At 33.2% G+C, this 26,821-nt stretch overlaps 2 protein-coding genes across 5 annotated transcripts; both read left to right on the top strand.

Annotated features, from left to right (window-relative positions):
• The first annotated feature begins 7,194 nt into the window (after positions 1-7,194).
• LOC146952107 (uncharacterized) lies at positions 7,195-9,138 on the top strand. Its single transcript, XM_085716129.1, has 5 exons — positions 7,195-7,975; positions 8,123-8,359; positions 8,482-8,547; positions 8,670-8,735; positions 8,866-9,138. Exons 1-5 carry the CDS (start codon positions 7,334-7,336, stop codon positions 8,962-8,964), a joined length of 1,110 nt encoding a protein of 369 aa, XP_085572255.1. The 5' UTR covers positions 7,195-7,333; the 3' UTR covers positions 8,965-9,138.
• Positions 9,139-12,980: 3,842 nt separating this feature from the next.
• Positions 12,981-26,476, top strand: LOC146952108 (nucleic acid binding protein). Of its 4 annotated transcripts, none has more exons than XM_085758031.1 (9): positions 12,981-13,388; positions 14,833-15,566; positions 19,011-19,272; positions 19,393-20,758; positions 21,487-21,710; positions 21,796-22,405; positions 22,628-22,709; positions 24,055-24,102; positions 25,780-26,476. In XM_085758031.1, exons 1-9 carry the CDS (start codon positions 13,019-13,021, stop codon positions 25,981-25,983), a joined length of 3,900 nt encoding a protein of 1,299 aa, XP_085614157.1. In that variant the 5' UTR covers positions 12,981-13,018; the 3' UTR covers positions 25,984-26,476. The 4 variants fall into 4 exon arrangements, with proteins under 4 accessions (XP_085614157.1, XP_085614165.1, XP_085614160.1 ...); XM_085758039.1 differs by having other exon boundaries at positions 21,811-22,405; XM_085758034.1 differs by having other exon boundaries at positions 19,396-20,758.
• Positions 26,477-26,821: the final 345 nt, after the last annotated feature.

The raw sequence follows: 26,821 nt of genomic DNA on the forward strand, positions 1-26,821 counted from the left end.
AAAAATGAAATAACCCCCTTTAAGTAAAAATAATTTTTAAATAATTTTTTTTAAAAGAATATTTTAATAGAGTAGTAATATTATATTCATCTTAATCCCATTTTAGTAAAAATAGAGTAGCAATCCTATATTCATCGTAATCCCCTCTACAAAGAATATTTTAAATAAAATTTAATTTGATTTTTTATAGTTTCAACATTGTATATATAAATGGTGCACGATATTTTTAGCATGTTTAGTGTTAAAGATAAAAACAACTTTTTTATTACAATAAAAATATTATTATCTACAAAGCATATGAAATTGTATTTAGCAAAACTGAAAAATGTGATAGGTTATTTCATCTTTTCTTTGCATCCAGATTGAGTATTATCATTGTAATTGAGTCCATACTTTTTCAATTTTCACCTATATATATACATTTTCAATTCAATAAAGTCAATTGAAAAGAATACATTAAAAAATATTTTTTAAAAATAGCCTAAATTAAAAAAATAAAATATTACTCCTTGATGTTGTCAAACAAAAAATTTCAAATATAGTCATTTTATTGTCCTATATGGTTTGGAATGGACAATAAAAGGCATGAGAGTCCAATTTTCAAACATATGCATATCATTGGTACTTCTGCAATAACATAATGACATGTAAATATATAGTGTGGCATGAAAATAAATATGAAACAGAGATAAGAATTTTCTCACTTGAATAATTGCATTAGCTGATTTGTTTGTGGGATATCTAGGTTGATATTAATCTTTGTTGACTTTGATGATGACATGCATATAGTATCACCTTTACAGTGAGGGGAAAAAAGTTTTTAGGAAGTTTGCACATAAATCAAAATTTTCAATTGAAAATCCACACTATAAACCTTACCTTAATAGTTCTTAACTTTTCAATTGAAAATCCACACTATAAACCTTACCTTAATAGTTAACAGAGATAAGAATTTTCTCACTTGAATAATTGCATTAGCTGATTTGTTTGTGGGATATCTAGGTTGATATTAATCTTTGTTGACTTTGATGATGACATGCATATAGTATCACCTTTACAGTGAGGGGAAAAAAGTTTTTAGGAAGTTTGCACATAAATCAAACTTTTCAATTGAAAATCCACACTATAAACCTTACCTTAATATAGTTCTTAACTTTTCAATTGAAAATCCACACTATAAACCTTACCTTAATAGTTGTTTATGATTCTACTAATTATAGAGTAATGTGAGAACAATGAATTTTGTAACCCCGATGCCAGCTTACATTGTCCAACATACTTGAATTGACCGTTTTTTTAATAATAAAAGAATAGTTATGGGAGGACATATATATCTATCATAGACAATTAATATAGATAAAAGACATGAGATTCTGAGTGAAAAAATATATAATTTCAGTTGAATGATTCTAGATATAATCAAAAATCGGATGACAAATGTAACAAACCACCAAATTATAGAATAAGTAAAAAATAATGGAAGAAAAATCAATATTAATGTAACGATGACTACCTTTTCATATAAGAAGTGACATTTCAACAAAATCCACATATTTCTATGGCCTGCAATGAAACTAATAAAAGAAGAAATATTAAAAGGAATGAACATGAAAAATACCAAAAAAAATGAAATGAAAGACAATGTAAAGATGGACAACCTTTTCGTATAAGAAATTGCATTTCAACAAAATTCACCTATTTCCAAAACCTGCAATGAAAATAATAAAAGAAGAAATATAAGAAGTAATGAAAATAAAACTACCAACAAAAAATGAAGTGAAAGAAGAAATGGGAGGAGGATAATAAGTAACATGAGTTGTTACTAATTGAGGGAAAATAAAAGGTTAGTGGTGGCTAGGAATTAATTGATGGAATAGAAATAGCGTAGTAGAAACAAAAATGAACCAAAAGATGAAATGGAATTGGAAGAATTAGTAACATATCTATCTATTAAAAAGTTTTTTTAAGCCACTCTTTAACAAACCAATTATCAAAGTCAACAAAGATAGTGGGGAAATAGAGCACTATTCCCCTTCTGTAACAAACCAATAGTGGGGTTTGTGGTTTTGGGTGCGTTTGTTTCAGCTTTAAAAAAAATAGATTTTGAGTTAAAAGAATCTAGAGATTTTTAAAAAAATCTAAAGCTATTTCTGTTTGTCTACTATTATAAAAATCATTTTTTTTGAGATTTGAAACACTTACACTTGAGTTCCTTGCATTAAGAAAAAAATAGATTTTGGAAAAGCTACTTGAAATAGATTTTCATTTTGAGGCTAAAAATGATTTTTTTAGCAAAATGGATTTTTTAAAAATCTCAAACAAACACAACAAAAACTAAAAAAGTGATTTTTTACTCAAAAAAAATCCAAAACAAACATGCCCTTTAATTGGTTTATGTTAAAATTTCTTAAACCGTTACATAATTTATTCAATTAGACTATGAAGGGATATTCAATTAGGAACTATTAAAGAATGACATTATTGTAAAATATAGTGGGTCATGTTTAATTATAGATGAGAAGCTTTAAAAAAAAATTAGAGATGAGAAACATCTCTAAAGCATGCCACATCGTCATAATTGAAGCCTAAGAATAATTCAAGTTTCTAATTCAAAGATATATATATATATATATATATATACACACACAATGTTGGACAACATATCATTTCTCATAATTTATCCTACGAATACTTTTCTTTAATAACTATCGGAATACTTTTTGTTTGCGCGAAACTACTTATTGGAATACATTAATACAAAAAGTAGGTTACACACATAATTTTATATCTGAGTTTTAGTGTACTTTTTGAGAATGACAATTACAGTCACAGGCTCACAGCTGGAAGTGGAAGAAAATGCAAAGATATTTTTGCCAGACATTTAACTAACGGCTTTGACTTTGTTGTGGTGGCATGATTGCTGACGGTAACGTCAAATACATTTCCGTATGTAAATGTACTTCGTTGCTGTCATTGACTTGGATGATATACGCGCCTCATCAAAATAAAGTTTTTGCATGGTTTTACAAGCAAAATGGATTAACTATAGTACAAGGTATATACCCTAATCCATTACAACATTCATTCTCATCCACTTCAAAGACAAGGTATACAACTATTCCACCAATCCAAAAAAGAAAATTTGTATTCCTCACTACCCTACACATTAACCAAGACTAAACCAACGTTTCATCGATCATCTCTATAAGTTAAAACCAGACAATTTCATATATGTTTGTTTCCTCGATCTCTCACATTGCTTTTATGGCCTATATAATGTGTACCTTTAAGTTGGCCGCCACACCGTGCTATTGAGATTTGGATGTTTTTAAAACATAAATTTAATGCATGTTTTGAATTACGTTGAGCTCATCCTGGATTTTGTGAAACTCACATTAAATCTGAACATGCAATTAGTCAAATTCTTGAAAGGAACACGTATTCCTTACTTTACAACTCTACATTTACTTGTTCTGATGTACTCCCTCCGGTCACATTTATCATACCTAAAAAACAACTTTTTAGGTACATCAAATAATTAATGTATCTAACCTATAAATGTGACCGGATACATTAATTATTCAATGTACCTAAAAAGTCATTTTTTGCTTATAAATGTGACCGGAGAGAGTAGAATTTAAGGTAATGAAAAAAGATATCATAGAACTTTATCAACATGTGTTGATCTAAGTGGTAATAGACTTAAAACACTTTAAACTTTAGATGGGTAGAGATTTGGTCTCAAAAACTTATAGTTACATGTATCTGAAAGTTCTAGTTAAAATGAGATAACCTATCTTGTGCGGCGAACAAATTTTCAAGGAGAGATTAATTAGTGTTAAATAGAGATGCATGATTCATATTTATAATATGGTTATAAAAAAGAAATCATGAAGCTTTTTTCCCCTTTTTTGACGGAAGGAATTCATAGAAGTTTGGATTGTAATTTAAGAATTTTTTTTATTCAACTTCTTCTCAAATCAATGTTTGAAACTGATAATCAAACTCAACATGTCTTTTATTTATTAAACGCACTCAACATATTTAATTATGGTTTCTCATTTTGTAATATTTTCCATACAAGCATGGTTACATATAATTTATAGGGGTTTCAATAAACCTTTTAGATGAATCTCATTCTATCATTTCTTTATGGTGTTGCTGCTGCAACTTTTAAAGTAAGGACAATTAGCTAATGATGTCAAGTCCCAAAATAGACATATTAACGATAAAAAAGAAAAATAGGATCGCACACAGCAAAATTGGAAGAAAACAAAAATCAAAGTCAGAAATGTTCACACAACGATTCCCCAAATTCGGAGGATTGCAATATTTTCCAAGCATTAGTACTAGACCATTTCAATTCTCCTCCATGTCGGATTTATTCCACTTGGATTGTATTCACAACATAAAGTTCCACTCCACATCAACCCGAGTCGAGTCTAGCAGAACCGAGTGTGTCAAACTAAAATTTGAATTTCATTAGTTTGAAGAGATTTTCACATTTATAGTCTGTTTCAATTGACATACTTTAGCTAATTTATTGGCATAAGCACTTGTATGATTGCTTATGAGAACTTATGAAAACAACTTATGACAAGTTGTTTTCAAGTTATTTTCGTAAGCTCTTCAAGATTGCTTTTAAAAAATGCTTATAATTATATGAGAACAATATTTTAGCTTTGTTTTATGATTAATATAAAAATAGGTTATCCACAAACACTTTTTGTTATATGTGCTTATGCTATAAGCTGTAAATTAATTTGTTTATCCTAACAAAGCTTAGTGTCTCATAGTGACTCAAACATAGTTACCTCCTTAGAAGTAACTTGTGGGAAACCAACAAAAAATGTTATACTTTTGCCATATTGTAATTGCTTTTTGTTCTATTAATTTAACTTCTGTCAAAACAAATAGTGCCAGGTTTTGTTTAAACCCCCAAAACATTCCTGATGAAAAGATAAGACCTATTTTATATTAGGCACAATTATTAAAAAGGATAAAAAAAAACACTTTGATTATTGTTTAAAAAAACTGATTTTCTTACTTTGTCAAAAACAACTTTTATATCGCCCAAATTATCTGAAAATTCTACCCCTCTGTGAGGGGGATAAAAATAATTCTGTCCAAATTCTAAGAACATCTCTACTTTGTCAAAATATGAGGGCAAACTGAGTTGTTAGCTTAATAGTCATGCATTTTAAAATATTAATAATCTGTATGCTTTTAATTAATACGTCACGAGACCTTAAAGGTCCATTTCTCAATACACTACTTGTTGTGTTCGATTTTAATAAAATAGAAAAGCATAATTTATTCAGCTGTACTATTTTATTATCAAATGATTAACTTTTGACAATAAAGAAATATATTATATTTTTATACAATTTTCTTCTAGTTTAAATAACATTGTGAAAATTAAGAAAGTGTTTTGATGAGGTAATTGAAATTCTAGAAATCCTTTTTGAGCAATTATTGGGAAATAAAAAATTTAGAAATTAAATGATTCAATTGAATTTATTTATATTTTCATTTTTTTGGATGGAATAATACAAATTCTTCACTCTTAAACTTTGTTGGACTATTTCTATAGTAAGGAGAATAAATCATATGAATGATAGTCAGCTCATTAGAGAGTAGAGACATAAGAAGACCTAGAAAAATTATGAGAGAAATTATTATGAAAGACTTAAATTAATGAGTTAGACCAAAATATGGTTTATGATGGCATATTATGAGATAGTTCCATCAATGTAACTGATCCCACTTAGTGGGATAAACAAACATGGTTGTTAGACTATTTTTATAAAATTTCAAAAAGTTAGAAAACAATATCAAAATATGAAAAATAGGGACCAATTCGCAATTTTTTGTGTGTAAAATATAGCGAAAAATTTGGAAGTTTTTAAAGAATTATATGGACCAATTTGTGATTCACAATGTATGAAGTAGGGAATGAATTTCAAATTCTTAATTTTTAGGTGATATTTGAAATTTCGTAAATTTATCTTTGACAAAATAATTCATAAAATCTTTTGATGTTAAAATTTCTTCAAATTTATCATTCAAGCAATATCATTTAGAGAGAAGAATTTAAATTAGTTCTAAAATTGCATTGCCTAAAAAATTTCCTTATCCAAACACACCGTGCATATTTATTCTTGGTTTGGACTTTGGATGCAAGAAGAAAATGATTCAAGAGAACATGGATAAAAAGAAATTAGGTGTGTTTTTATGTATACTATTTGTATGAATAACATACGAGTGAAATGTGCACCAGAAACAAGAGATTAATGTGTATATAATGCAGCCACGAATACAAGCTATGATCTCTTTATAAACTATATTGATATACTCATGATTGATGATTAATACAATCTCTTTATCCGTATATAAAGTGTACATAAGTGGCATAATACATCCAAGATAACATGCATGGTTAAAACATTACAACTAATTTTGAAATCATTTGTATAAAAAACAAGGTATAAGAATTATTGATCATGGATGGATTGTACATTATTTATTTATCCTAAAAGCTTATCTCTATCCTTATTGTATAGGTAGTTAATGTTGTTAATGTAGGAGTTGAAGCAAAGGTTAATGAACTTGTTAGTACAACATACACCACAAGGAGACAATGACCGTTCTACACGGTTGCTATGTCGGTTTTAAAAGTACTTATAAGAATATTTTTCAGATTCATCCCACGATGTATACCCAACCTAATTGTGACTTCAAATTTTTTATTAACTTAACACAATTCCTTTTAATTTGTTTATTATATACATGGAGACTCCCACGTTCGTTGTTCAATTTCATAATTAAACGCGCATGCTAAGCTCACACTTTTTCTTCTAACTCCTAACTATCACTATCACCATAATTAATCAAAATATTTATAATTAATCTAACTAATGATCATCTCTCAATCATTAGACTTAGACTCCCCTCCCTCCTGTTTCAGTTCTAAATAAGTGTAATTAACAATGTTTAAATTAAAACCATATTGAAGAATTATATTATTGTAAATTATCATACCATAAACTTTGGTCCCATATGAGTTGTCGTTTGCTTTGTATATGGCCCCTCAGTGGACTTCCCTAAGTTTAGTTACATAGAACTAGGACAAATCCATTTTACAATAATTACAATTTTAATATTTCTATTTACATATTAAGTCAATGCTTATACTACTAACATTTTTCTTGTGATTGAGTATAAATATGTCCACAACTTTTTGATTATGGCAAAGCAAAACATTTTACTTAGCTTTTAAAAAAAATATTATAACCTTTAGCAATTTTTTTCCTAAGCATATACATTATAGAATATGGAACCTATAGGTACTTTCCCTGAAGGAGAATGGGATTTCTTTCGCAAAATGTTTGCTAGTGAAGATCATGAATATTACTCACAACAATTTCTTGATCAAAATTCACTTCTTCTAGGGAAAAATGATGGATTGAACAATGGAACACAGTCCACATTTTGCACTGCTGAAATTGGTGAAAATGAGCGTATGTTTTATTCTTTTGATCATGCTCATATCCAAAACTCTAACTATATTTCTCAATCTCAAGAGAATAGTTACAATAGCAATTCTAGTGCTAGTGATGATACAAATTACTATTTTAGTTATCCTGATCAAGTACTAGTAAATAATATTAATAATTGTATATCCAATGATTTTTGCATGGATGAGAATTTGTTTGCTTCTTCTGTTCCATCCCTTAATGAGATTGTAATGGAAGAGAATGTGAGAATGAATGAAGATTCTGCAAGTGATGATCATATTTTGGAGAAAAATGGTTATAATACTCAAATAATGGAACCTGTTCATCTTCACACCGAGCATGAGTTGCAAATGCAGCTCAAAAGGAAACTTGATGTGATAGAAGTGGAGGTTCCTGTTGAAGAAAAAATTAACAACAAATCAGAGAATCCGAAGAAAAAACCTCGCATTTCAAAAGATGTAAGTTTTATTTTGTACCTAATCTTACTAGCAACAAAATTAACGTGAAATCCGTCTCTAATTCCGCTTTTTAGTGTTGAAGATGCCGGATATGGTGATCAATTTTATTTTTTGTCTCTAATTTTCGTCGTTATTTCAATTATATAGGGCCAAGGATGCATGAAAATTGCAAGGTCAAAGAAGAATAAGAAAGTTGCTAACAATGAAGAGGAGATTACAGAAGAGATTAATAATAGAGGATCAAATGGAAATAGCTCTAGTAGTAACATTTCTGAGGATGATAATGCTTCTCAAGAAAATAGTGGAGGAACTACTCTCAACTCAAATGGGAAGACAAGAGCTAGTAGAGGATCAGCAACAGATCCCCAAAGTCTATATGCAAGGGTAACTAATCAATTACTTCAACTCAAACAAAAAAACTAGCTTGATTTATTTATATATTTTCATATCAAAACAAAAATTAGTTTATGCATATTTATGATACTTTTTTTATTTGGATTTTGCAGAAAAGAAGAGAGAGAATAAATGAGCGACTAAGAGTCTTACAAAATCTTGTACCGAACGGAACAAAGGTAATATTAATTGTTGATGTATTTTTGTTTTAATATTGAAATTGGTGGCATTTTCATGCGACAAATTCATTGGTGTGTAATTAATTGTACAAGAGAATTAATTTCATTGATGGTTTATGCAGGTTGATATAAGTACAATGCTTGAAGAGGCAGTCAATTATGTGAAATTTTTACAGACTCAAATCAAGGTAAAGCACAATAGGAGACATTATATATGGATGAATAAAATTTAAATCCTTTTTTTTTTAATATAAGATATATTCATAAAAGACAAGTACTAATTAATAATCATTGTTTTATTGTCTTTTTTTAATGTAGCTTTTGAGCTCTGATGATATGTGGATGTATGCACCACTTGCTTATAATGGACTTGACCTTGGACTCAATCTCAACCTCAACAGTTCTCTACCACTATGAGCTTCAAAGATATATGCTTTTTTTTTTTCTCACTGTAATATGTAGCAATTAAACGGGAAACAATTCCTTAGTAAGGGGAAAAACATAAAATGAAATTGAGCAATTATATATATGTGTATTCTTTTTTTGCAAAGGCAAAATGAATGAATTAAGAAACCAATTATATATTATGTATGTATTCTAAAATAGCAATATCATGCTCTAAGAAAGTATAATCACTTTCTTTATTAATCACGTGGGGTAGTTTGTTTCTGACTTTTGTATTTGAAAGCCATTAAATGATTAAGCAGACATCTTTGTTGCTCCAACTTTGGGACTGTCTTATGTTGAGAGAACAAAGTAGTAATGAGCTCAAACATACACAAGTGATAAATCAACCTCGTGCTCCTTACATCAGAAAAAGAAACCATGAATATCTTATTGAAGTTCTAAACTTCTTTTTTCAATGAACCTAATAACCTTGGCCATCCAATTTTTCTTTTCTTAAAAAAAAAACTGATCAAACAATCATTATAGTATAGATAAAATCACCATTCAGTTTGCAAAGTTCTGAACTTCTGATTACAGATTCATAAGGTCCTGACTATATTTGAGATAAACATATTTGTCTGATTGTCAAGTGTGAGTAAAAAGATTGCATGAGTTTTACATTGGATAGAAAATTAAATGTTGAACACTTATAATAAGATGATTTATGGTTAAGATGTGGTGTCCAATTCCACTTTGTGTGGCTGCTAAAAGTCAAATGTGATGATCTCGCGGACCTTCTCTCTTGACCCAATAGTGGTATTAGAGTTGATGGTTTGACCGACTCTTCATATTGAAAGGCTTCGCCACAAAGATAGTCAGAAGACGTGTCTTGTTGATGGCACACTAATGGAGGTGCAAATGTATGTCGATAAAAAATCTTCTGCTTAAGGGGAATCATATACTCATATAAATTGATCGGCTCACACTTGATGAAAAAATTGTTATAATATCAAATACGAGTAAGGGTCTCATGTTGGACGAAAAAAGAAATGTTGATTAACATATACGTGAAAGAACTCATATAATAAATGTCTTAAGGCTTTTTATTCAGATATGTTGTTTAATTCTACTTGTAATGGTTTTTCAAAGTCGAATGATTCCTGAACCCCCATGTTATCCAACAATAATAGTACAGGGCTATTATATGTGCACCATGTCAAGCATAGGGATGCACCTCTGAGAACACTAGCTCACGTAACTAACTAAATTGTGGAGCTGTTACAAAGCTAGCTGCTAGGTCATATGATAATCTGATCCTATGTTCCTAATAATAAAAGAACAACAGATCGATAATAAATCAAATACGGGAAATAATTATACTATTTAGTATTTACTCTATCCATTGGAGATGATGTATTTTTTAGAGTAATAAAATGAGAGCAAGCTCAGCTATCAAATGCTATTTATATGCTTAATTTTACCATCAATAATTAAAAGTCACTACAATTTATATAATGAGCAATATTCAAGACTATTGAAACTTGAGATCATTCAACAACCAAAACTTTCATAAAGCTATGGATCACTTAAAAAGTGACATATTGGCACGTATGATTTAACTATAGGCCTAAACAAGTCATCAAACAACTTTCCCAACAACAAAAAAAAAAATTCCAACATCACGATTTGCAAATCAACTAGTTTTACATGCATCAATTAATTTTACATCAGTTAAAATTAGGGTGGAAAAAAAAAACAAAAAAAATTAAACTGAACCGAACCAAACTAAAAAAAACTAAATCATTAATAACAATTTTGAAACTGAACTGAAATAGTCCGGTTTGGTTCAAAACAGTTCAGTTCGGTAACTAAAATTCGATTTCGTTTGGTTTATTTATTTATTTTTTCAATGGCACCAATAATAATAGTTCAGTTCAGTTTGGCACAATTCGGTTCAGTTCGAAATGCAAACTGTTCGGTTCGGTTCAGTTATTTTAAATTTAGCAAACAGTTCTATTCGATTCAATTCATTTTCATCCCGAACCGAACCATGTTCACCCCTAGTTAAAACAAGCATTGTTTAGTAATTATAGTATTATGTTACGAGTGAAGTACGAAACAATCATACACATGACATTGCCCACGTAGTGCATGTTGTTGGTCAATTTGTGAATTCTCCTGATACAGTGCATCAATCAGATATTCTTTGCATTTTCCGATATTTTTCAGACACCCAGTTTTAGAGTCTTTATTTTTTCCTTTATCTTCTTTAGAATTGTGTGTTTAATGTGTCCATGTGAGATTAACTCAATTGATAGACCATTGCATTATATATAGAGGTTGAGATTCGAACCTCAAACACCTCATTTATTCACCTCAAAAAAGTAAATTTCTAACCACTAGGTTATTTGACAAAAAAAAGTTGCGTGCTTACTCTATTTTGGTTGGATTGGTGACACCATTAATCGCAGACCTACCACATGCTTTTGTAGTTACGTGCTTACTCTATTTTGATTGGAAGTCCAAGAAGCAAGTGTTGTTTTCTTATTCTTTCAATGATATAAGTGTCCATATTTCTAATCGCGTTCATATGTATTGTGATACCAAGAGTGTCATTCAAATCGCCAACAATTCAAACTTTTATGATTGCACCAAGCACACCGAGGCTCACGCATCACCGCCTTTAATATGACACCATAACCTTATAGTTTGTTTCTCCATCCTTGCATATTGTTGTCACTTTTACAAAAAACACATTCATTTAATATTTTTGGTTCTTGATTCATTACAAGAGATACTTCTTGTTAATGAATCAAGAGTTTGACGACTGATTTCAATGACCAATCTGTAATCTAAGAGTATATTTTTTAAAGAATCTAAGAGTATCTTATATTATATCTTACGATTAGATTTTATATATTACCTATTACTATTATTATTATTATTATTATTATAACCAAAATTTATCTCTTGCCTTCAAGTTTATCCCATCAGCAAAATAGTTACTTATAATTAAACACAATGTTTGCCCTCGTGAACTTAACTCAGTTGGTATGGATAATGAATAATATATAATTGTATAATATATGCAAGGTTCAGGGTAAAAACCTCGGCCACAAAAAAAAAACAATGTTTTTTTTGACCGACTAAAGTTTTGTTTTTAAGAACAATAAATCTTAATCTTAATATATATAAATGTTAAACAGTTCTGATAGGTTTGCCCTAATTCTGATCCCGCCTTTTTTGGTGGGTCTGAGTAATTTTTATGAAAAAAAGAGTTTGCAAGGAATCGAACCAGGTACCATTTGCTTACACTTTACAAGTATAGCCACTATGCCACTTCTCTTTTTGTTGAAATATTGTTGCTTCCAAAAATGAAATACATGACTAAAATATTTTTTTTAAAGCCCCAACCGCCCTAGCGGTTACCTCTCTCATAGCAGTTATTTTTTAGTAACTTTATTGATAGTAGTTCTTTTTCATATTTTTTTTGATGTACGCTAACTACGTGTTACGATATTAAAGTTGCATCTTTAAAATTGTAGATAATTTGACTGATTCATATGATAATTTTTTTCATTAGAAACTTCACTTTTTCCTGTATTATATTACATGAAGTTTTTGTTCTGAATTTTTATTTGCAAAAATCATTAAAGTAGACTGACTATAACATTACATTGTTTTGACAAAGTAATGACTTTGATTCTATATTCATTTTTGTTGATTTCCATATTCATTTTTGTTGATGCAAACTAAATGTTGTTAATTTGCTTCTTTGAGATTGTGCATGTCGATCACTCTCAATTGTCACTTAGTTTGATTGTTTCTGAGTTTAAATGTAACTCTACAATTAATAGTATAGCCAATTTGATATTTTATATATGAAACTCTACAAAAACCCGTGCATCGCACGGGTTAGAGTCTAGTTTGAAGTAAAGTTTTTTAAGAACAATAAATTTGAAGCAAAATGATGATTTATCGGAAGAATCTTTTACTTTGGTAAACTCAAGAATCTTACAAAAGCCTTAACTTTCCTTGTTTTTAACACATCACTCTCACTCTTAACCGTTTCCAAATAACTCCAATGGAGGGGGAGAATCTTCTTAACACAACAAAACTCAAACGACAACATACAGAAACCACCGTAACAAACTCACCACTCTCCACCACCACCACTGCCATGACCTCCGTCGAACATCCTCTAAAAAAGCGAAAGCTCTACGATTCTCCACCGTCGCAATCGCCACAACCGGAAACTAGCTCTCACTTTCTGCAAACCCTACCTACTCCGCCGTTGTCTCAAGATGAAATTCTCGCGAAACGCAGAAACAAAGACGCAATTCGAAACCTCTATGAAGGTTACAAGCGAATTAAACGTTGCATCCTTCAGAAACAATCTTCCTCCATACCTGATCTTGATCAGAATTTTCTTGCTCTCATCGCATCTTCGAGAGGTAATCGTTTTTCGTCATTTCTTTCTGCAGACTTTGTGTTGTTCAAGTAGAATTTCTTCGTGTATGATTTACTTGTTAATTAGGGTTTTAGGATGTAATTACTTGTTGATTAGGGTTTTAAGATGTAATTACTTGTTATTGAATCTTGAGTTTACTGTAGAATTGAAAACCATGGAGGAATCGTTTGTGCATGGAATTTCACTAGGTTCTGTTGTTTGTTTGCCTCAAAATGTAGTTTCTGTAATTGATTGCTGTGGTACTCCTTTTAACACTGTGTTTTGAGTAATGAAAGTTGAAAATAAAATGATATTGAATGTTGTTTGGAATGGTTCTGCAGTGAGATAAATTGATTTTGAATGAATTTATCTTGTAAAATTGATTCTGAGTTGAATGTAAAGTGATTTCTGTTACGATATATTCATATAAAGGTGAGTTGAAAAATGAATTCAAGGCTAAAAACCAATTGCAGAAGCCCAAAGCTACAAATTTTAGCTTCGAGTTAGAATCAATTTTGGAGGCAAAATTAATTCTATACTTCTAGAATTAGTTTTTAATCCTCCAAAACTGGAACCAAACATGCACTCAAAATTTCAATTCACATCAAAACTGTTTCGTCTGAGTAGTCAGTGATAGTGAATTAGTGATACACGAGTCACCTGGAGGCATGTCTGCTGAGCATGTATCGCTATGACCGACTCCCCCAAAATAATAGATAGGGATATGGGGGGAGGGGGTTGAGCTGGGCGAAAGAGAAAAAAATTAATCTAACAACTAACGATTAACATTTGCCATTTAAAAAAAAGACAGGGATATGCATATGCTCGTTAAATTGTAAGGTAATGTTAAAATCAGGAGTGCAAACAGAGAATAGTAGTGATAGGAGAATTCAACACAGAATTTAACATGTTTCAACTTAAAGTAGACAATAGACCTTCGTGCATAAACAAGGAATAACACTAAACACTTAAGTCCTAATCCATCCAAACACTCATTGTGACTGAGATTTAAAATGCTTCACCTGCCACTGTTGAATTACTGATTCAGCTAAATTTCAGCTCAATATATACTTCTCTACTTACCCATGTAGGAATTCCATGTTTGATTGAATCACTGAGGTAAACTGCAGCTTTCTGTACATTTGAACTAGAACTGTCCAAGTTACACGCATTGATATGTTTCATTTTTGCATGTTAGCATCTTGGATTTCAGAATCTCCCCACTTAAGGCCAAATTAGTTGCATAAAGCACAAGATATTTAAGTTTCAATATCACCTCAAATAGCCATATGTGTACATCATGTGGTGTGATTTTGTAACCTTATTAAATGCTTAATATGCAAGCAAACTATATTTCATTGCCCATAATGTAGGAACTGATAGAAAAATCTTCATGATTGGAGTTGGAATTCTCTTTTTCTCAAAGTGAAACTTTTAAAATGTGTCAGGTTGTACGAGTGTACAAAGAATTGTGGCCGATTTAATTCCTCGATATGCTGGTCACTGTCCAACAGCTTTGGAAGCCGCATCCAAAGTCATTATCAATATGCATAACTGGAGTTTGGCATTGACTAGTAAGGAAGAGGATTCCAATGGTATTGCATTTGAAACTGCTAAAGCATGTATTTTCGGATTGGCTGATATTTGCTGCATTGCTTCTTCAGTAGCACCAACATCAGCTGTAATTAGAGGAATTCGCTCAACAGTTTTTCAAAATGTGCTCACCTTTTTTGTTGTCTTATTTGAGGGAAATGATGTCTTAAAGATGATTGACAAGAATTTCCTGAATATGCAAGATAATCCCGAGGTCTTTTCTGAATTGAAAGAAAAGGTTTTAGATGAAGATGATTCTTCATTGACTAAATTGTCTAAGTTCCGTGCATTATGTATACTTAGGGTATTCTTCTCTTGTCCAAAAGAATTGCTTGCAGCTTGTTTGGAACTCTTAGGCTCCACCACAAAAGAGGGATCTTCTAACGAAGGACAGCGTTTTCTGAGCATGGTGACTAGCATGCTTAATTATGATGAAGCAGTTCACCTTTTGGGTAGAGCAAATGATGGACCTAAATCATGTAACGATTCTATTGAGGAAGGCATCAAAGAGATTGAGGTTGGCGAGAAAGCCGTCACCAATGACAACCATATCTCCGATGCGATTCAAAAGAGCTGTTTGCTTATGCTGGTAATACTGTGTTTGTTATCTTCATGTATATTTGTATGTATATATATCATTTATTGGCTCTATGTATTTTTCATTTTTTGTCATGCTAGTTTTTTTTTTTGTTATTACATGCATGTTCTCTGTCTATTTTGAGCTTTATTATTGGTCTAGTCTGAAAAGTATTTATGCAACTTGGAAAACCATGCTGTTTTTTTCATGGTGATCTCTCCCTTGGAAGAATTCCACCTATGCCCTTATCTATTATTTAAACCTTTAATAGCCTTGTCTTAAAATAGTTGTGCATAACTGCATATATTATAGAAGTTTAAGTTAACTTGAGCTTTAGGGCTTGTCGTCTAAAGCAGAATTTTTTTATTACTGTCATTGTGTTAAAAAACACATCAATATAGCTTTCACAGTCAAGCTTCCAGAAAGACACATCGATATAGCCTCCATAATTTGCATCAGTACACGAAGGCCGGTTCATTATCCTTGTTCTTCACTACTTCTAATACTGGTGGAAGGTACTGATTCCTTTAAACAGAAGACAGACGAGGAACAAGAACAGAAGCAATTGACTCAAATGTTGATCTGGAAGACAAAGACTAAGGATGAGAAGTTTGGAATCAAATTTTAAATTACCATTCTCCTCCTGAAGGTGATTGGGGGAGGGGTGAAGGACACGTGTTCATGGAAGGTGACATCCATAGAAACAAAGTATCAAAGACTTAGGAGGATAGTAGCAGCATTTGTAGCCCTCTTTGCTAGGTGCATAGGCATAACCCAAAAAGAAGCACCTGACTGCACGGGAGTCCAACTTAGTTCAATGTGGTTTATGAACATGGACAACACACCCAAAGGCCCGAGACTAAAAGCTCTAGATGATAATAAAAACAAACAAATATGAGAAACAAAACAAACATTACATTACTCAAAACACGGAATGATATCCGATTAATCAAATAGGCAGCAATCAATACTACCTATCTCTAATATTAGTTTGAGACAGGCATTTGAAAGAGGAAGGCTCAAATAACTTCACTTAAGAGACAATTTTTCCTTTCTTGTGGCCTTATTTTGCTTCGGGGTGTCAACCATAAATTCATGAATGATGCCATGTATACTATAAAAGCTTGAAAGCCTCTGATTAACTCATTGCTTTCTATTCTTAGAACATAAACTTTTGATGTGTTCCTCAAATTAAGTTTGTACCATATGGCAATTGAATGAAAAGTTTAGGTATTTTGATTTACCTTTCATGAAAAGTGAAGTTACTTGAGTACAATAAAATCAATAAATACAAGCCATCTGACACCAGAGATATTAGAAACGGATAGATCCCTAATCACCTAAAGAGTAGATTCCTAATTATCAGCAAATGGTTGAACTCTTTTATGAAAAACTAGGGAAAAAAGTAACACAAAGGTGTTTAGAAAACTCACACGTATCTCATTTAAAAGATTCAACAGACTTTTTAGAAAACAAAGCTGGAAACATAGAATTTATTAACGAACGAAAATGGGGATGCCCAAGCACTTGTGTTGAAGCTAAACTTGGGAGGCAGGAGATTTGGACTCGTATCAAAGGCACAGCAATAGTACCTTCTGATCAGAACATGCATCACCTCTTTTATCAACAAGGTAGTACATATGTTCTCTAGCAAATCCAATGTTTTCCCCTGGCTAAATCCTGAAAAAAACAATGGATGGAAAAAAGGTTGCTGCACACTTCAGGTCCCGTGTAAGTTTGTATATAGAAGCAAGATTATTGGAAAGACTGGGAACATTTAGGACATTATTAAAGTGTAAGGAAGGGTGAAGTTGAATTTTTCCGCTTTTAGTAATAGGAGCTTAAGATCCATTAGCAGTGATAAGATGTTGCTTTCTGGATAGTGTGCAGTAGGATACAAAATATAAGGAACACAATCATATACAATCAGTTGCAACGATGTCAAGTATCCACAAATACACAGGAATAGCACCAGTGACATTAAGAGAAGTCAAGGATGAAATGAGTCAGTCGTGAGGCCCAGAAGCTGGAAGTGGCCCCAGTCGGCCCATGTAGGGATGACAATCTGCTTTGGCAGTGCAATGGCGGAGATCGGCAAGGTGGTATTGAAAACAATGAGAGGAACAAGAATATATGGGATTCAAATGATCCAGGAAAAAAGGAGCTCATATCGAAGGTGGGCCCCTTCAAACAGAACGGGAGACACCAACGAGGATACCATTGAACTTTGACGGAAAATAGAGAACAACAGGGTGTTGCTTGGGTTGCACATACTGGAGAAAGGAAGTCACTATTGTGGTGTGAGGGGGGGCATGGTGTGATCTTCTGGGTTCGAGCAGGTTTTGGGGCGATGATCCTCTTAGTGTCGTTGCTGGTTTGACATCAGTGGCAGGCAATGTTTAACAAAATTGAATAGTGACAGACGATGCCAACAAATTGCTTTAATGGGTGACATCCAAAGAGTAATATAGGTCAAACCAATGGTTCCAAAGACTGCAATGAAGGCAGCCAAGAGAGCTGAATGAAGGTGATAGGCCCGTGGCTCGAGTGTACAGGAGGAGGGAGTGAATGAGAAAGAGAGTCCAGTTGTAGATAATGAGCTCAAGGAGGATGCTGATTTGGAAGTGAATGGCCCAATTAATCAGTGTGTTTTGGCTGCACTTGAAGTGGAAGGAGCAAGTGAGAAGGCGAAGAGGATGGTAGAGTGGACAGGTGGTAGTCTAGGAGTGGGAGAGAATGTGTGGCGAAGGGAAGAGAGAGGCTGAATTGAGTATTTGGGGGGAAAATTGTAACTGAATAGGTAGGAAATGAATTAGGAGGTTATTGGTAAGGAAGAGATCAGGGAGATTTCGCTGGCTCGAGGGTATTCAATACTACATTTTTCCTTTCTTATCCATATTGTAAGGAGGTTTCCCTCAAATCCGTTGTCCATATTCAGTGTTAATTCTACATTTCCATAATCTATTTCCAGTATAGCTCTTGTTATATCCCAATATTTCAGTCTATTTGGCTTGTGATACCATATGGATAAGTGTTTTGAAATATTATTGAATTATGTACAAGCACTAATCCAATTATATAGACTAAGCTCTACTTAACTGGCTTGATTGATGAGCCTAATACAAAAGTTGCTAATAACTACATAATATTTGCCTATGAGGCTAAGTCAATAATTACATATTACATACTCACAACAATAAGCATTCGATTGGTTAGCCATGATGGTGCAATTGTTCTTTTGTTATGTTATTTTCTGTTGTGCTAGTCATGGCCGAGTTTTTTTTATTGTATGGTTGAATGCTGATATGTTGTTATTAATTGACTTCCGTAGCATATGCATTGCTCGTGAAAGAGCTCCGTTGCAAATTTAGTACTTATTGGTTATGCTGTTTAATTTAAAGTTTTAGTTCTAATTGCTTCTTACTAAGAGACTGTTGCATGTCCTTTCTATATAAGGTTCTTAACAAGGACCCCTCACTGCGGAAGTGGACTCTGCGCCGATGTAAGAAGTTGCTTGACTCGCTCACTAATGCTTCACCGGAAACTACATCAGTATTGCAAGGAATTCTTGGAATGTTCGCTCAACAGACAGAGTTAGAAGACTGTCAAGTAGATAGTGATGAAGATAAGTCCGATTCTTCAATCTTCACGAATAGAAACTATGTGATTCCTAGGATCTCCGAGGAACTTGAAAATATTGGTGAAAGATCACAAAAAGGTAGCAATTTATGAGTTCATGTTGGTTCTTCTAGTGATAGTTTTACTGATAATGTGTCTGAAAAATATGTGACTGTTCATTTCTCTTCTGTTTCTCTTGACAATGTTTCTATTTTTAAAGCAGGTTCGCACTTTGATAATGGAGGGGTATCAAGGTCTGTGGGCGTTGAGAAAGGTGATATACCCCATGTTAGATGTTCCACACCTAGGGACTCTGTAAGCCATCAGATGTTCTCACCTACAGTTAGAACAGCAGTAGACTTTAGGAGTAATTCATTTGATGGTAGAAATGAATTCCCAAATGTTGAGAAAAATCAAGTTTCAAATATAAATTTCAATTCACCTCTGTCGAGGTCCTCTAGTGGAGCTGTCAGCAATGTTCTGGCTTCTCCCAATCATCGTTTTATGTCACCAACTTCTTTAACCAAAAGTCAAATTGTTTTGTGCTTTGACGGGGATCCTGCTGCTGTAGATATTGTTGCTGCTTCTAGGCAGCTATGGGTAGGTTGTGTGGCACCTGACATGCCTGAAAGCCATATTAGGTTTCAAATAGAGAGGTTTGGTCCTATTGAAAAGTTTATATTCTTCCCATCGAATGGATTTGCTTTAGTTGAGTACAGAAGGATAATGGACGCAATAAAAGCTCGACACTGTGCACCTGGAAATTTTCCTTGCCGTGTAAAATTCATGGATGTGGGACTTGGTAGTAGGGGTGCAGTGAATGGTGTTGCAGTTGGCTCTAGTTCTCATATTTATGTTGGAAATGTTTCCAGTCAATGGGCCAAGGATGAGATTCTCCATGAATCAAGGAAAGTAGTTTATAAGGGTCCTCTCGCTGTGATTGATCTTAGCTTTGAGTGTGCGTTGCTTATGGAGTTTGAAAGCCCTGAAGAAGCTGCCTCCGTCATGTTGCATCTGAGACAGCTCCGAAGAGAAAGAAGTAGTTATAGCCCACATTTTGGTCCAGGAACAGTTAATGTTGTAAGTGGGCATGGTTATATGGATGGTGCAAGACCTTTGCCCGCCCCTGCTCACCTGGACCTCAAGGTCAGCAACTCTGCTGGATCACCTCATGCTCGAGCTTTACATGGGAGCCCTGCCGACAGCAGTCGAACAAGAATGTCTCACTTGTGTAACATACTAGCTTCATTGCGTGCAAAGTATAATATTAATCAAAACATAGGTCTCCATGATAATTATATGACTGGAAATAGTTGCGCTTCTTCCACGCGTGAGGAAGATGCAGTGCCATCCAACACTCTGTGGATAACAATTCCTCATAGTAGCTCCCAGTTCCTCACAGATGATGAGCTAATGAGTATTTGCAACCTTGCTATTGGAAACTCTGGTTCCATTGCACGGTTGACACAAGCAAAAATGCAAATGGGATGTGGTTGGTTTGTTGAATGTAGTAATGTTGACGGAGCAGTTACAGTCTTAAACAATCTGCGTGGTTGTCCAGGACTGTTTTTCCAAATAGAATTCAGGTTACACAAGATTAATCTTTTTCATGTACATATACACATCAACATATTTGTTGATTTAAGTGTGGTTCGTGTTTTTTATTTTTCTGTTTGAAAGCATATGTCTTGAACTCCTACCTTCGTTTTCTTAAATGTTATTGGAATGGTTCATCTGTTATCAGTAGTGGGCCTTACAACTTAGAATCCAACAGTAATTTTTTTTTTTTTGGTACAAAAATCCAACAGTAAATTTATTAGTAGTGTGGATAATATTTTTTCCAAGCACTTGTATAGAATAAAAGATTAGTATGGAAGAAAAGTTGAAATGATGTTGCAATAAGTTAGAGTACTATAACTAATAACTTCTTTCATAAGTTGAAATCAACTTTTGCATATATGTTTTGTCAGAATCTTTCTCATTTAACTTCACACAATCACCTATAATTTTGTAAGGTCTTTTTCTTCTTTATTTCATGAGTTGGAAACTGAATACTTATTTCATTTGAAAAACTTCTATAGGCTAGAAGCTAATTCAAATCAGGCCCTCATATATGCATTCTGATGATGTTTTCCGTTGATGTAGATTATTTATGTTTTACACCACACTCAGCTGATCTTGAACGTTGTATCTATGTGTGCAAGTGATTCTTATTTCTTCCAACAGCTTTTAAATTGTTTTATAACAAAGTCTTTTGGACAACTAGTAGTATTCACTAACTTTGTTTAGTTCTTCTTGTTCAATCTCTACACAGCAATCCAGGGAATCAGAATGCTGTTCCATTTGCAATTAAACCTGAAAACCGTGCTATGGAGCTTGTCTCCCCCAGAATGAATGCTGAGAATCGTAGTAGTGGAGGACATGGCGCACCTCTGTCTCAATCAAACTGGCACTTCCCTGATTCAAGAGAGATGCCAGAAGTTGGAGGAAGGAAACCTGATGGTTATGATCATTTATCACTGGATCCTCGTCAAGGAGGTAATATTTTATGGTTGTACAGCTTTTTGTGTGTCATGGAATTATGGATTAAATATTTACAATTGTGTTTGTTTCTGAAATGGAGTCCCTTCTGCACCAGGAAATGTTCCACATGCATACTCTGGAGCACATGGACCTTCCATTCCACCACCACAACAAATTCAGTCATCTCCTTTCACCCGCCCTGTTTATGTTCCTCCAAATGGCCAATGGGATCCCCATGGAATAAACAATCAGTTACCTGTGAACCAATACCAAACTGTTGTAATGCCAAATAATTTTAATGGCAGTCCTTTTATACCTGTTTCAGTAACTCCACTTGCTCAAATACAGGGAACTCCAATGCAACCGTATAACCAGCAGATTCCTCCCTCAATTGTACCACCACCCTTATCATCCTTGCCACCTCCTCAGCCTGAAATGCCACCTCCTCATCCACATCCTCCTTCTCAGCCACCTCTACCTGAGACACAACCCCCCTTGGTTCCTCCACCTCCTCCACCTGGTTCTCCTCCACCTCCTCCTCCTCCGCTGCCTGTCCAAGAACCAGTCAATATGGAATGTTCGGGGCAGCCGCTGCAGTATCAGTGGCAGGGAAATCTCTGTAAAAGTGGAGTTAGCTACTGTACAATTTATGCATGCAGGGCAGATTCAAATATTTGCAGCTATTCGAATGTCTTGCCTGAGCCTGCTGAGTAAGAATTCATATTTTGCTTTCTTACTTACTGCTCATCTTAGAATTTTTATATTGGGTCTAACTAATCCTTACAAAACCGTCTTGTAAAGTGAGAGGTGCCACTCTTTATAAATCTAATCAGGCCTTATATTTAATCTATCTGGGACTTGGTTTTTTCAATAGCTCAGAATGTTATTTTCTTCAAAAATATGCTAGTTTAAATTCCTTGTTTCTGTTGCAGATGGCCCACCAAATTAGACATGACTAAACGCACAGATTTTAAACATGTGCAATCAACATTTGCTGCTACTCCATCTCATAGAGTGAGTTATCAAATATCCTTTGGGGATGTTCCCTGCCTTCTCCAACATCTCATATGCACCATATCATGAACTGTGCCTACTTTATTGTTAATTGATGTTTTATTCCAGGCTATTACTTTAGATGAGCATTCGCAGTGTATGTTTTTAGGTTTATGTAGCTCGGTATTAAGAAGTATGTTCACTCAATCTCATGTAGTCCCTTCTCCATCCTATGATTCCCATCATTCCCCTTGTAATTAGCCTAATTTCACCTGTGACTGAGATGTCAGATAGTTAGCTTCCCATCACCATCTAGACCAATCTGTAAATAGATTGTAGCTATACATAATTCCTTAGGAATTCTTTTGAACCTCATTTCAGAAATTAAAAAAATTTCAGTTTTCTATCAGATTTTCTCCATCTAGTTTAGATTTCCAAGACTCGGCGTACTATAACATGCCCAAACATAACCAGCATGCTTTTGTCCCCATTTGTGCTAACGTGTATGATGGGATATACTAAAGATTGTTACATTGATTTATTGGCGTTCTTTTACTTATCAACTGCACATCATTCCAAACATTTTATTGACATCCCACATCAAATAGAGATATGACCAAAGCAGTCTTTACAAGGCTTTGGTAAGGCAGTGGTGGAGAAGGAAATAATTTGAAGGAAAAAAAAAACAGAGGAAGATCGATGATCGAAAACGAAAAAACAAGATATAAAAGAGAAGAGGGAAATCAAATTAGGGAAGATAAGGTAAAGGAGATAAGCTGAAAAGAGAAAAATAGGGGAAAACAGGTGAAAGAAAGGGAGAAGAGAGAGGTATAGTAACAGAGGAAAAGAAGAAAGAACAGAAAGAACATAGCTTTACACCTGATAAGGAACTCGCGAGAGGAACGCAGGCTTGCCAGAAATGGAGTTCGATGTGAAGAGAAGAGGATGGAAGCAGTTTAGGTGTTGAGAGGTTTACCATTTGGGTATTAGGTCGTGATTATATACGAATCAATCCTCGTGAACTCTGTTTTTCTCTTTTAAAGTGGTCATGTGCAGCTGCTTTTATAATGTTACTATTAAAAATCCTACAAATACTTATTTTTGGCAATTGCCACTGGTAATTGTGGCCGCTGTTGCCTGTTGCAGTGGTAACAAAACAATCATAGCATATTGGAGTTTATAGCGTTTTGCACAAACCCTGTACACAATAGTTCTATGGCGCCACCTTCTTAAAGAGAAAAAAAAGGATCTATGGCGCCATTATAGTTGCTATTTAACAAGAGTCTCTCCATAAAACATATTAGTATGCATTGCACTGCCCTGCCATTCCCTGAGTCTGACTTTATTGTGTTGACTTCTGATGCAGAGGGAAGTGTGCCGTTTAATCCCATCTTCCACAAGTGAAGACAGAAGGGTATGTTTTCTTTTCATCATTTGTTTTTCATTTCAAGATGGTATTGTCTTAGAACTGTGCACCGAATCTTATTTTAGTTTACCCGTACAGTATAATATTACTTATTCAGTGAGACTTCTAGGAGCTGCAAAATTATCTTGCAAGTTACTTGTTGTCATATGTTTTTGATGAATCTTGTTCTGAGCAAGGAATGGGAGACCAGTGTTTAACTGCTGGCTGAGATATACTTAACATTATCCCAATTTAGTATATTAAACCAAATATGTCTCGTCTCTTAGTCCCTTTTTTAAGAATTTGGTTCTTTTTTAAGTGATGTTTGTATTTTAATAGTAAAGTGTAGTACAAAATATAGAGTATGTTTTAACAACTCCATGGTTTGTTTACTTGTGCATGTTTTAATAGTGTTGGAGTTGTGAAATTTTAAGTTAACAGGAGAGAGAGTATAATATATTATTGATAATAACTTCATACCGACTTGATGGCGACTTCATTTAAATGACTAAATAATAATCTCCGTATTATAGGGAAATCAGGAAACAAATAGTAATACTAATAAGTAAAAAATCTGGGAAATAATTTTAGGTTGTAGGTTAAGTAGTGGCAGAAAATGGTTGCTGGAAGTGATAATGGTCGAAAAAGGAGATAATGGCATAAAAGAGGAAATTATTATTACATTCCCAAACTTCTGGAAACTCGGCTGTAGAATAGTGACGGGACATGTCACTGGTGTTTGAACCAAACTCTAGATATCATGTTGAAGTGGTTTGGACTTTACATAGGACGCCAGAAAAATAATAACTTTGAATATTGTTGATAACTAGCGTTTAGACGGGCACTCTGTGCCTGTCTTTCCGCTCTTCTTATTGCGCTTATGAGTATAAATTACAAACAATAGATTTTGTGAAATTTTGATTAAAATTATAGGTATATAGATAGAGAAATGATATTTTGACAACCACTTTTTGACAACTTTTAGACAACTTTCTCTCTCATACTCACATGATATTGTTATCCTTTCTCTTCCTTTTTCTCTCTCCATTGTTTTTGACCAATAAGAAGTGAGAAAAACAAGGTTGTCAACAAAGTTGTCATCAAATGGATGTCAAAATATCATTACTCATATAGATAATAGATATTTTGCACTTTCATATTGTAACAAACTATATTTATCCTTTTCAACAATATAACAAATATAATATTTTTAAAAAATATAATAAATATACTATAAATTTTATCTTTTTGAATGACACCAACAAAAATAATGGTTAAATTTGCTCAAGGGTATAATTGAAAGGAGAAAAAGCCAGCCCAAAATGGTCTATTTTCTTTATATATAGTATAGATAACTTCATACCGACTTGATATTGACTTTGAGTACTAATCCCTATTTATAGGGAAATCAATATGCAAGATATTCTAAGAAAAGATAAGGTGATAAACCAAGATTTTATAACACAATAGATACTTTACTTTCTGACAAATAGTATTCATTTTCCAATTAAGAGTTAAAACTGTTACACTTTGCTCTCTAGGTTTCACCCTTCTGTGCAGAGAAGCCAAATTCCTTTCTTTCAACATCATAAATCATTCATATATATTATATTTACGTTCACATGTAATACAAAAGAGAGTTGGAATGTGATTTGTCCTTGTGTTGACCCTGTGTTTGTCAACCAGTTTCAGGATTTCGTATCATATTTAAAACAGAGGGATTGTGCTGGAGTTATAAAAGTCCCAGCTTCAAAATCCATATGGGCAAGGCTGCTATTTTTACTTCCTCATTCACTTGAAATGTGCTCGTTGCTTTCTATTGCACCCGATCCATCTGATTGCCTAATTGCTTTGGTTTTACCCAAAGAAACAAACTCTGACTGGTTATAATAATTGTCCAATCATAGGGTAAGATCATTGAGCATCACGAATGTATGTAAGTTTTTATGCTTTTTGCTTGAGATGTAGGATTCTTTGTAGAGATAAGCAAATACATATAACTCAAGATGTCAGTAGAGCTGTCAAAATGGGTTAATCTGGCCCACCTAGATTAGCATAACATGGATTTGAAGTTACTATCACATATCATTTATAAATTTTTAATGAATTTAAAATAATTTGGTATGTTATTGAGATACATCAAGAGTAACGTTATTCAATATAGAAGTGTTACGCTATTTTGACATATTTCAATTACATCAAATTATTTTAGTTTATGTAAAATTTTGCTTACATGATTCATGTGATAGTAACTTTCAAACTAACAGTAAATTTTGTGGTATAAATATTAGATAAAAAGTTATCGACTGATGTAAATTATCCAAGTATTATAGTGTAGTTTGGCTTCTCCTTATATACATAAAATTTGACAGTTATGTTTTTATGTTTGTGATGATTCAACACTATCCATATAGCACGGCTTGGAGGTCGAATATGGAGGCACATAGAGAATTGAGGTGGTAGAGTATAGATGATACGCAATAGAATAGGTCGCACAGATAATAGAGTTGAGAGGCACGGTTATGAGGGCAAAATAAGACACGTGTATTTCGTCCTATCGGTTAATTTAAAACTCAGTCTAAACTTAGGATATAAATTATAAAGACCCGTTGGGATAAGATTAGAAAATGGTTTAATTATCATATCCCTTTGAAGCATTAAACTGAAGATTTAAACATGATATGACAGGTTTGTCATTTCATGTCTCTTTACCCTAACTATCAAACAA

This window comes from Medicago sativa, chromosome 1 (genome assembly GCF_051527215.1).
Source record: "Medicago sativa cultivar Bolivia chromosome 1, Bolivia_mono, whole genome shotgun sequence".
NCBI lineage: Eukaryota > Viridiplantae > Streptophyta > Magnoliopsida > Fabales > Fabaceae > Medicago > Medicago sativa.

Bases quoted from the DNA above. Each gene is read 5' to 3' on its own strand.
- LOC146952107 (XM_085716129.1), top strand. From the start codon at position 7,334: ATGGAACCTATAGGTACTTTCCCTGAAGGAGAATGGGATTTCTTTCGC. The intron at 8,360-8,481 runs GTAACTAATCAA...TGGATTTTGCAG, and splicing joins CCCAAAGTCTATATGCAAGG to AAAAGAAGAGAGAGAATAAA. The intron at 8,736-8,865 runs GTAAAGCACAAT...TTTTTAATGTAG, and splicing joins TTTTACAGACTCAAATCAAG to CTTTTGAGCTCTGATGATAT.
- LOC146952108 (XM_085758031.1), top strand. From the start codon at position 13,019: ATGGAGGGGGAGAATCTTCTTAACACAACAAAACTCAAACGACAACAT. The intron at 19,273-19,392 runs GTAGCAATTTAT...CTATTTTTAAAG, and splicing joins TGGTGAAAGATCACAAAAAG to CAGGTTCGCACTTTGATAAT. The intron at 22,406-22,627 runs GTAAGAATTCAT...TTTCTGTTGCAG, and splicing joins GTCTTGCCTGAGCCTGCTGA to ATGGCCCACCAAATTAGACA.